Source organism: Salvelinus alpinus, chromosome 25 (assembly GCF_045679555.1).
Source record: "Salvelinus alpinus chromosome 25, SLU_Salpinus.1, whole genome shotgun sequence".
NCBI lineage: Eukaryota > Metazoa > Chordata > Actinopteri > Salmoniformes > Salmonidae > Salvelinus > Salvelinus alpinus.
This window is the reverse complement of record NC_092110.1, coordinates 28,353,324-28,365,779: the sequence shown is the minus strand read 5'-3', so window position 1 is coordinate 28,365,779 and position 12,456 is coordinate 28,353,324. Positions and strand designations below refer to the sequence as shown.

Genomic DNA, 12,456 nt, shown 5'->3' with positions numbered 1-12,456 from the left:
TGTGTTTGGGAAAAAGTTTATCCTATTGAATGTATTTGCCATTTGAGTCAATGAGGAGCACAATACCTGGCTTTTGTGTGTCTTCAGTGGATGTGGGGGGGTTGTCAGGAGGGCTATCGGGGGAGCTGACAGGAGGGCTGATAGGAGGGGGTCTGTTGGGTTGGTGGGTCCTGTGCTGTCTGCTTTACGTAACATAATTACCTAGAGATTGTCTTTTACTTTTTGGCTTCATACGTAGCTTCAGATTGAATATTACTCACTCAGTTTTGTGTTGGATGTTATTTCCAGGTTCAGGTGTGTTTCTTCTGCAGGTTTTGTTTTTTTAGAAGTTTTCTTGATACAGTCATCCTTGGTAGTAATAGTACATTCAGGTAATTCTGTCAAAAATCAAGGTTTTAGGTATGGAATTTGGATTTGGATTGAAGGTTTTAATGTTGATCTTAGTATCCTGTATAAGTCCTTGTGGAAAAAAAATTCAAGTTTATCTACATTTATCCAACTCTAATTCTATATTTTTTGCAGAAGAACTCAGGAGCCCATGAGATCACTCCTGTCTCCTTTCAGCAATATCTCTGGCAACGGCACCATGCAATGCACCCTGGACTAAAGATGCAGACAAATAGGAAAAATGTGCTAGACTCTCTGTTAAATTACACATTTCCCGAGGTAGGAATATGACAAAAATATGATCAATGGCTCATTCAAGAGAAGACAGCCTCTTGAGTTATGACATCGACCATTATTGAAATCTGACATGTATGTTAGACATTTTCGCAATCTAAAAGTCATATTCGTGTTAACCTCTAGTGTAGTGAGAGTGACTTTATCACAGTGCTACGTCATACCGGCCGGATTTCTGCCAAAAACTCAGATACACATGAAAACATGAAATTACCGTAGGATTCAATAGAACATCACTCAGAGATGCACAAAAACCAGGGGCACAACTTTCACTAGGGATTGGGGGACATGTGACACAAAAACCAAGCAACGGTGTGCTTTAGGACCATGTGGATGCCTCCGAGCAGTCGGGTAGGCTGTTTGGAGTGTTTATCTGACTGAAAAAAATAAATACAAATATGGTCCCCCTAAAACCAGAGTTCCACCCCTGACAAAAACAATAAAAATGGGTATTTAAAAACCCATACATGTAATACTTTTACTCAAGTAGTATTTTACTGGGGGACTTTTACTTTAGTCATTTTCTATTAAGGTATCATTACTTTTACTCAAGTATGACAATTTAATACTTTTTCCACCACTGTGTGTGTGTGTATGTTTGTGTGTATGTGTGTATATCAAATCAAATTTTATTGGTCACACACATATTTAGCATCTGTTGGCGGTGTAGCGAAATGCTTATATTAGACACAGAACAAAAATATAAAACACCACACAATTTCAACGATTTTACTGAGTTACAGTTCATATAAGGAAATCAGTCAATTTATATAAATTCATTAGGCCCTAATCTATGGATTTCACATAGATTTCAAATGATTAAAAAAATTATTGAGTTAATAAAAATAAATTGCAAATTCAACAACGAGTGGTTTGGAAGGAATCAGTGGCTAACTGCAAGCATTGCAAAGCAATCACTGGCCTGCTATTCAGGCCTATTCAGATATGTATACTGTAGTTAAGAAAGTAATTATAAGTGTATGTTGTGCAGTAAGCTGTTAGTAGCCCATGTGCCTCACCCTAATAATTTGGTCTATTTTCCCCTCTTAATTTTGCCTACTGCTTTGATTTGGTGGTGCACATGTAGCCTATAACCTGTTTTAGAGAAATGTAATCATTGAATATTGTAAGAGCTTTCATTGTCTGCTTATATGCCCCCTTTATTTATGCTACGGTTCTGACTTGGTGTACAGGGAAAACACCATAAGAACGGCCCATGTTCTGAATTCTGTCGCTGTACATTTCAAAAGTGCTGAACAAATAGTCATATTGACTACGTCAGTCCTAGCTCGCTCATTAAAGTCTTAATCGAAATTACGGATTGCCTCTTATCTGCTTGTCGTCCCCTTATGCCATAGTTTGTACATCTCAATTGTCCGTCTCAGTAGAAACAACATTTGTTTAAGCAAGTCATCCATATAAGCTATGTTTTTTTAAAAGGTAGTAAATGAGGCTGAATGTACTGTTTCGCTGCCAGACAAGGGTCCTCTGATAGCCAGGTGTAGCAGTGGTAAAGTGTCCTGTTGGGACTGCTGTTGGGACAGCTTTATGTAGGCCCTAACAGTTTGTGGGAACCATTTGTCACCATTTAGTGTTGTGTTGTGTAGTGGCTTTGCTGGCATGCATCCCCCCAATTTCTTTTTTGCCCCACCAAGATTTACATGCTATAATCGCCACTGGCCACCACCATGCCTCACTGTATGGATAGTGCCAGGTTTCTGCTCAGATGTGATGCTTGGCATTCAGGCCAAAGAGTTCAATCTTGGTTTCATCATATCAGAGAATCTTGTTTCTCATGGTCTGAGTCCTTTAGGTGCCTTTTGGCAAACTCCAAGCGGTCTGTCATGTGCCTTTTACTGAGGAATGGCTTCTGTCTGGCCACTCTACCATAAAGGCCTGATTGGTGGAGTGCTGCAGAGATGGTTGTTCTTTTGGAAGGTTCTCCCATCTCCACAGAGGAACTCTGGAGCTCTGTCAGAGTGACCACTGGGTTCTTGGTCACCTCCCTGACCAAGGCCTTCTCCCGCGATTTAACCTTTATTTAACTAGGCAAGACAGTTAAGAACAAATTCTTATTTACAATGACGACCTACCCAGACAAAACCCTAACCCAGACGACGCGGGGGCAATTGTGCGCCGCCCTATGAGACTCCCAATCAGGGCCGGTTGTGACACAGCCTGTAATCGAACCAGGGTCTGTAGTGACGCCTCTAGCACTGAGATGCAGTGCCTTAGACTACTGCGTCACTCGGGAGCCCTTTTGCTAAGTTTGGCTGGGTGGCCAGCTCTAGGAGGAGTCTTGGTGGTTCCAAACTTCTTCCATTTAAGAATGATGTAAGCCACTGTGTTCTTGGGAACCTTGAATGCTGCAGACATTATTTTGTACCCTTCCCCAGTGGAAAAGGGAAGGGGTCTGAATACTTTCCGAATGCACTGTACTGTACATAGTCAATTTAAACCCTTACACAAGCACAGTAGGATGATTTCATTCATATTAGTGCTTGTCCAGCCCAGTCAGTGGACTGACACTTATCTACATGGTGCCTATTTGGCAGACACACATTTTGTGCTTAATATACTTTTTTGTTCACAACTGAATATAATGGCCCTTCAAATATGAAAGATCATGGTTGAGAAGCAGTGATGCATGTATGACTGTTTATCTTAAAAAGACCAAATAAATGTTCCTATGTAAGATGAGAATAAATATGAGTTGCATTTGGAGCATATAATAGAGGAAATGCAGAGGGTAAATAACAGCAGTAGAGTTTGCTAGTGGTGTCGACGAACAACTGCAGACATACTCTAGTAGCCAATTTGTTGGAATTATTGTTTAGAGAGTATGCCATGTCAATGCAAAAATACTTCACCAATGTAACACCTAATCATTGACATGTGTGTCTTAAGTGTTAGCCTGTTACCTGATCCATAACCTGTAGACTAGTTATGAACGCCCCCTATTCACTCACTGCACCACCTCCAACAACCCCCCTATGGCGAACACACCTTTTGCTCCTCCAACTTTGAAAGGGATTCTTCTGCGACCCCCACGGTCGTGCAGGAAATGTTAATGATTGACATCTTCAAGAAGCTGGACCTCTAGCTACATTTGTCATGTAAATAGTTAGATGTTAGCATATCTAGAGGTGCCAAAAAAGTTGTCAAATTTACTTTAGATGTGACAATGTTTTCATTAGCAAACAAAGTTCATAAAAATAGCTAGCAATGCTAATGTTAGCTAGTTATCTATCATTCACTGATCTCTCAATCTAGCTAGCTAACATTATACTGCATCTAAAGTCAATCTGGCGACATAAAAATTACGACAAATGTATTCCTACTAATTATTTGCTTCCTTTTGTAATGTCATTTACCCAAGCCACTGTAATGAACAAACTAGATTTACATCTCACCTGTGTACCGGCTGGCTGGCTGCCAGTCTAGTGTACTGTGATCTGTGCTGATGCCAGCAGTCGCATGTGATTATGGCTTAGCCTAACGTTTTTACTTTATTCACAAAATGTAATTTTGACTTTATTCTCTAAATATTGTACTATCCGTGCAAAAATGTTGTTTTTACCAAGTGCCACCACACATTGCCGTTTATTACACTTGGCCCTACAATTCCGTAGATAGGCCTTCTCCATAATTCATTGTTAGCTTAGATAATATTGTTTTTAGTGAGTAAAAACATTTATTTCAAAGTAAGTTTTATAACGTTGGATCAGATTATGTTTGAAACATCTTCGGGAAAAAGAGTTTCCCCATCTTTAAATCGCACTGTTTTTGTTGAGTGTGGTGCCGCTTGCATAAACTATATTAAAGTTTTAATGACCATGATAAATTGTTAATCCTTTCACTGGAAGCAGTGTATTAGCCAACAGTAAGTGCTCTCCTCCTCTCTGTCTCAGTCCCTTATGCTAAGAGCAAAGTATAACAACCACTAGATAGACATTGCATTAAGAGACAGAAAAGTGCCAGCCAGAGTCCTCCCACTAAGGCTAATATGTTTCTTTGGACCATTCTCTGTGGGTTTGTTAAGATTACTGTTTCTCCGAGGCACCCCTTGAAACTGAAATACCATTATTCAACTGCAATTTGAATTGAAATGCTCTTTTAAACTGCAGCTTTGTGAAATGATACAGTGAATTTAGCAATTAGTGAAAACATGAAGGTACACTCAGTGCTTGCAGCCCTTGCATCAACGCTCACAACACCATTAGTCATACAAGCCTTCTCAACACTCACAGGTTGACATGTATTGTCATGAGTCTTGTCCTAGAGGCAGAACTGAGTGATTTTTGTTTCATATTTAGTCAAAATTTGCTATGTTGTACAAATTAATTTAAACAGAAATGTGCTTTTTTGGTCTTAATTTAAGGTTAGGCATTAGGATTAGCAGTGTGGTTAAGGTTAGGGTTAAGCACTCTGCAGAGCTGCCTCCAGAACAAGATTCATGACGAACAACACTAACCTGCTCAACACTCAATCAAAACATTCATCATTCAATGCAAAGAATAGTTCCCACATGGAGAATAAAACTGATCCCTCCAGTAAGTAATGACATGAATAATGTCTATTGAATAGTGGAACCCTGGAGAGATGGCTTCAGCACAATAGGATAGCCTTTCTTTTGCACATTCAAACTCCACTACATTTTGAGAAGAAAATATAATGTGCTGGAGTGCTCAAATTAGTATACAAGGTGCTCTTTAAAAAGGGTAGTCAATAGATCTTGTCACCATGCCCTATTTGATCATTTCCTAAAAGCTTTCATTTTATAAGCTGTATCCGTATTTATAAGTGTACAGGACACTGAATGAGCCGGTGAAGTGAGTATGTTTTGGTCCACTGTGTCCCTATGGAGATGCTCTGCCCTATGGAGCCCACTGTTCCTTTGAGCCTGGGTCCTGTGGCTGGTCAACGTCCAATGAGCTGTCCTCTTGGAGGAGGATCAGTGGGGAGGAACTGGAAGACAGTGAAGACATGCTGGGGACAGCTCTGCAAAATACACAAGGTAAATGGTGCAAAACACAACAGGTCAATCGAAAGTAAGCGGACCTAAAATTGCTGGGTAACACTTTATTTGAAGGGGGTATACATGATGACATCTTTATGAGACCAGACATAAATAGCGGTTGGGTATTACATTGTGCTGTATAACATACCAATTTTACACTAGACTTGTCCTCATCCTGTAAATTACTCATTCACTAAACACTAGTGAACATACATTGTACTGATAATAGAGTTCAATCTTGCAACCCTCTTCGTATGTGCAATACAGTATAAGCTCCTTTTGCACCCAATAGACAATTGACTAGGAATTGTAAATGGAGATATGGTGTCAGTGGAGGCTGCTGAGGGGAGGACGGCTCATAATAGTGTCTGGAATGGAGCAAATTGAATGGCATCAAACAAAGGGAAACCATGTGTTTGATGTATTTGATACCATTCTACCAATTCCGCTTCAGCCATTACCTCGAGCATGTCCTCCCCAATTAAGGTGCCACCAACCTCCTGTGGATGGTGTCCTACAGCTGTAGGGTTCGAATTGAGAATTGGTTTTCAGTTGCTGTTGAGTCTCCTCTCCATCAGGTCCTGGAGCTAAGAGAGGGGTACTACAGAATGAGAACACTGTATAGGCAAAGGTGATCCTTCAGGTTTCTTTCCAAGTTTCTCATATTACACAAAGACTGGAAATCCATTTAGTTTTTTATGACTCCAATGGGATTTTCAACCTCCCCCTGTCCGAGTCTGTAACACCAACATGTTTTAAGCAGACCACCATAGTCCCTGTGCCCAAGAACACTAAGGTAACCTGCCTAAATGACTACCGACCCGTAGCACTCAAGTCTGTAGATGGCGCCGGAGAAGAAGGCTGACGTTTTACGTGTTCCTAACTAATTGTGTCATTTTGTTTGTTTCTTTGCGATGTTTGTAACTTATTTTTCTACTTATTGTGTACATAATGTTGCTGCTACCGTCTCTTATGACCGAAAATAACTTCTGGACATCAGAACTGCGATTAATCACCACAGACTGGCAGAATCCTTTTTTTTCCTTTAATAAGTCCGACGAGCCCGACGTGAATGACATACTGTTTTCCCGGGAACAGGCCCAGATCCCCGTCATTTGCTTGAAGAGAAGGCGGAGAAAAATGGTCTGGAGGGTGGGCTGCCTTCTGAGAGTTTGTAGGCGATCAAATAAACGCCCACTGCCTTCCATTCTGCTAGCAAACATGCCATCTTTGTGGGAAAAATTAGATGACCTACGCTGAAGATTAAACTACCAACAGGACATTCAAAGCTGTAACATCTTATGCTTCACAGAGTCTGAACGACAACATTATCAACATACAGCTGGCTGGTTATACGCTGTATCGGCAGGATGTGTATTTTTGTAAATAACAGCTGGTGCACGATATCTAGGGAAGTCTCGAAGGTTTTGCTCGCCTGAGGCAGAGTATCTCATGATAAGGTGTAGACCACACTATCTACCGAGAAAGTTTTCATTTGTATTTTTCGTAGCTGTCTACATACCACCACAGACCGATGCTGGCACTAAAACCGCACTCAATGAGCTGTATTCCACCATAAGCAAACAGGAAAATGTTCACCCAGAGGTGGCGTTCCTAGTGGCCGGGGACTTGAATGCAGGGAAACTTTAATCCGTCTTACCAAATTTCTATCAGCATGTTAAATGTGCAAGCAGAGGGAAAAAAACTCTAGACCAACTTTACTCCACACACAGAGACGCATACCAAGCTCTCCCTCGTCCTCCATTTGGGAAATCTGAGCATAATTCTATCCTCTTGATTCCTGCTTACAAGCTAAAATTAAAGCAGGAAGCACCAGTGACTCGATCAAGTTACAGTACTGTTTTGCTAGCACAGACTGGAATATGTTCCGGGATTCCTCAGAGGAATACACCACATCAGTCATTGGCTTCATCAATAAGTGCATCGATGATGTCGATCCCACAGTGACCGTATGTACATACGCCAACCAGAAGCTATCGATTACAGGCAACATCCGCACTGAGCTAAAGGCTAGAGCTGCCTTTTTCAAGGAGCGGGACTCTAACCCGAAAGCTTATAAGATATCACGCTATGCCCTCTGACAAACCATCAAACAGGCAAAGCATCAATACAGGACTAAGATCGAATCATACTACACCGGCTCTGACGCTCGTCGGATGTGGCAGGGCTTGCAAACCATTACAGACTACAAAGGGAAGCACAGTAGAGAGCTACCCAGTGACGTGAGCCTACCAGACAAGCTAAACTACTTCTATGCTCGCTTCGAGGCAAGCACCAACTGTTCCTGGAAGACTGTGTGATCGCGCTCTCCGTAGACGATGTGAGTAAGACCTTTTAAACAGGTCAACATTCACAAGGCAGATTACCAGGACATGTACTGCGAGCATGCACTGACTAACTGGCAAGTGTCTTCACTGATATTTTCAACCTCTCCCTGTCCGTGTCTGTAATACCAACATGTTTTAAGCAGACCACAATAGTCTCTATGCCCAAGAACACTAAGGTAACCTGCCTAAATGACTACTGACCCGTAGCACTCACGTCTGTAGCCATGAAGTGCTTTGAAAGGCTGGTCATGCTGACATCAACACCATTATCCCAGAAACCCTAGACCCACTCCATTTTGCATACCGCCCTAACAGATCCACAGATGATGCAATCTCCATCGCACTCCACACTGCCCTTTCCCACCTGGACAAAAGGAACACCTATGTGAGAATGCTATTCATTGACTACAGCGCAGCGTTCAACACCATAGTGCCCTCAAAGCTCATCAATAAGCTAAGGACCCTGGGACTAAACACCTCCCTCTGCAACTGGATCCTGGACTCCCTGACGGGCCACCCCCAGGTGGTAAGGGTAGGTAACAACACATCCGCCATGCTGATCCTCAACACAGGGGTCCCTCAGGGGTACGTGCTCAGTCCCGTCCTGTACTCCCTGTTCACTCATGACTGCACAGCCAGGCACAACTCCAACACCATCATTAAGTTTTCCGATGACACAACAGTGATAGGCCTGATCACCGACAACGACGAGACAGCCTATATGGAGGAGATCAGAGTCCTGGCCATGTGGTGCCAGGACAACAACCTCTCCCTCAACGTGATCAAGACAAAGGAGATGATTGTGGACTACAGGCGCATGTGACTAATACAATTTGATTTGATTTTCATTCCAATTCAAGTTTTCAAAACATTTGGAATCTAAAGGCTTTGTAGACCTAAAGGAGGAATTCCCTATTGGGTTATCACTGAATGGAATTACATTCCTTTGAACAGTTTGTCGATGATTTACAATCAGTTATAACACTTGAGTATCATGAAGCCCAGCAGCATGGTGTGTAATGTAAAACATGTTCTATTGCTGCTGAGATGATTTCCATTCATTTTCTGCATTTCAGTTTATAGCTCCAATTGGTTTCAGTCCAAATCGACTTGCACTGCGCCAAGGCAAAATGTATTGTTTTTGAGATGACGACTGAAAGACTGTTTTCTTCAGAGCTCTATCAGTCATGCCCTGTTGACTGGTGCACTACATCAGTGTCAGCTCCACTCTGTGTTGTGGTTATTGTCTTTTCCCTCAGGGCACTTCCTGTTCCTGGCCGTGAGAAGGAGGAGTTCCAGTCATGAGGTGTCTGTCCGGAGTTACTCCTTCCCCCAACCAGTCTCTACGACAGCCTGTCAGGTGAGAGGCGTAAATGGACATATCTATCCAGCCACCCAATGGCTTCCTTACTGATGAGACAATCTCTCCTTCCAACAATATGTTCACTGATGACTCACTGATGAGTTCTAGACATCCTCATGAAGGGAGTTTTAGAAACACCCTCAAAAGATGCCAGATCAACCAACCATAGCCAAGGCCTGTCTATTGATTTGCATTTTTTGTAATTAATCCGATTTCCCCCCCAGACAGCTGGTCTATCATAACAGAGAGCAGTCATCTGGTACTACACACAGAATATCAAACTTCATATAGTTTTAAGTCATGTTAAAGTCTTCAAAAAATATGTCATGAAATTCACTAATTCACATCCTTTCTGGATGTCTCTGTCTGCAGTTGCATTTCTCCCTGTATCTCTATGGGGAGTTTAATGGCACCGTGCTGTTGTCACTAGAGGAAAATAGTACTACCACGTCCCGGTTGGTGTGGGAGAGGTCTGGACAGTGGAAAGATCACTGGCAGGACATCACTCTACAGCTACCTGCCCTCCTCAGTGGGTATGGTTCCCTAATGTACTGCGTAATTACTGACCTGAGGTGTCAACACATAACATTACAGTACATAAAGTTCAGAGTTAGAGTTTCTTGAGTGATTGTAGTTTGATAAATGATTACTGTGAAAGAATGTGAAATAATTTAGGGTATTTTAATAAAACAAAAACTAATGTGAAATCTAGATTTAATGCCATACTGTGTTTCTCTCCATTCATTGTGATGTGTGTTCCCCCAGGTTCCACCTCAAGGTGAAGGCTCTGTGGGGACCAGGCTCCAATGCTGACATCGCCCTAGATGACATCACCCTGGGGGCAGCATGCTTTGACACAGGTAGCCCTCCATGCAACACAATCTGTACACAACACAAACAGTCAGGTCTCAATGTAGATACTATAACATACTGTATGGCTCGAGTACAGTGAGCGACTATTTGGAGGGCTCCAAACACATCATTGAATAATTTCTCAGGTAAAACTCCCTAAATATTTTAAGGTTACATTTACTGATTGAGAGGGGCCTCTTTTGGCCTCCTGAGTAGCACAGCAGTCTAAGGCATCACTACAGCCTGGGGTAGCATCACTACAGCCTGGAGTTCGATCCCTGACTCTGTCAAAGCCGGCTGTGACCGGGAGCCCCGAAGGATGGTGCACAATTGGCACAGCACCGTTTGGGTTAGGGGAGGGTTTGGCTGGCAGGGCTTTCCTTGGCTCATTGCACTCTAGCGTTGTCAGTCAGATGGTGTTTCCTCCAACACATTCATATGGCTGACTTCTGGGTTTGTGTTTAAGTATTTTATTAGGATCCCCATTAGCTGTTGCCAAGGCAGCAGTTACTCTTCCTGGTCCAAACAGACATAAAACATTGTGTCATACAAAACATTGTGCATTTTACAAATGTACATTGCTCGGTTATTACATTACAATATTACAATACTAAATTATATTACTAAGAATAATGTGTGGGTGTGTGTAGAGTTTATGTTTTAGACTGTGTGTCTCTTCACAGTCCGCGTTGTGCCTTGAGTTGTTGTATTATCTGTTTTTTTATCTGATTTTACGGCTAGCTTGAGTTACCAGAGGTGGACGAGTTCCATGTACTTATGGCTCTAAATAGTACTGTGTGTTTCCTAGCCTTTATTCTGGACTTGGGGACTGTGTAGAGACCTTTCTGGTGGCTTGTCTTGTTGGGTATGTATGAGTGTCTGAGCTGTGTGTTAACCGGTTAAACAGACAGCTCAGTACTTTTAACACGTCAATACCTCTCAAATAGACCAGTAGAGATGCAGTCAATATTTCCTATACTTTGAGCCAAGAGATTGATATGCATGTTGTTGATATTAGCCCTCCGTGTATATTTAAGGGTCAGACGTGCTGCTCTGTTCTGGGCCAACTGTAATTTGCCTATGTTAACCAAGCAGTGTGTTAAGAAGCAGCACGGCTTGGCGGGTCATGTTTTAAGGATGCATGTCTCGACCTTCCCCTCTCCCGAGACCGTTGGGGAGTTGCAGCAATGAGACAAGATCATAAATACAAATTTGATATCACAAAATTGGGGAGAAAAATGAAAAATGTACAGTATATAAATAAAATTAGAAAGGGGTCTCTTTCATAGAGATACAGCTAATTCCCTCAACGTGATCAAGACTAAGGAGATGATATTAGAATACAGGAAAAGGAGGACCAAGCACGCCCCCATTCTCATCGACGGGGCTGTAGTGGAGCAGGTTGAGAGCTTCAAGTTCCTTGGTGTCCACATCACCAACAAACCAACATGGTCCGAGCACACCAAGACAGTAGTGAAGAGGGTACGACAAAACCTATTCCCCCTCAGGAGACTGAAAAGATTTGGCACGGGTCCTCAGATCCTCAAAAGGTTCTACAGCTGCACAATCGAGAGCATCCTGACTGGTTGCATCACTGCCTGGTATGGCAACTGCTCGGCCTCCGACCGCAAGGCACTGCAGAGGGTAGTGTGTATGGCCCAGTACATCACTGGGGCCAAGCTTCCTGCCATCCAGGATCTCTATACCAGGCGGTGTCAGAGGAAGGCCCCAAAAATTGTCAAAGACTCCAGCCACCCTAGTCATAGCCTGCTCTCTCTGCTACCGCACGGCAAACGGTACCAGAGCACCAAGTCTAGGTCCAAGAGGCTTCTAACAGCTTCTACCCCCAAGCCGTAAGACTCCTGAACATTTAATCAAAGGGCTACCTAGACTACTTGCCCCCCCCCCCCCCTTTTACGCTGCTGCTACTGTCTGTTATTATCTATGCTTAAGTCACTTTAATAACTCTACTATATGTATATATTACCTCAATTACCTCGACTAACCGGTGCCCCCTGCACGTTGACTCTGTACCGGTTTACCCTGTATATAGCCCGGCTATTGTTATTTTACTGCTGCTCTTTAATTATTTGTTACTTTATTTATTTTCTTTTTTGTATTTTTCTTAAAACTGTATTGTTGGTTAAGGGCTTGTAAGTAAGCATTTCACTGTAAGGTCTACACCTGTTGTA

General features: G+C 42.5%; 1 protein-coding gene across 1 annotated transcript in view; it reads left to right on the top strand.

Moving 5' to 3' along the window:
• LOC139553765 (tyrosine-protein kinase receptor-like) overlaps positions 1 to 12,456 on the top strand; it is an 85,776-nt gene that overhangs the window by 38,558 nt on the left and 34,762 nt on the right. Inside the window, exons 7-10 of the mRNA XM_071366409.1 lie at positions 5,549 to 5,698; positions 9,309 to 9,409; positions 9,785 to 9,945; positions 10,178 to 10,272. Coding sequence (XP_071222510.1) covers positions 5,549 to 5,698; positions 9,309 to 9,409; positions 9,785 to 9,945; positions 10,178 to 10,272 — 507 coding nt within the window. The remainder of the gene's footprint in view (positions 1 to 5,548; positions 5,699 to 9,308; positions 9,410 to 9,784; positions 9,946 to 10,177; positions 10,273 to 12,456) is intronic.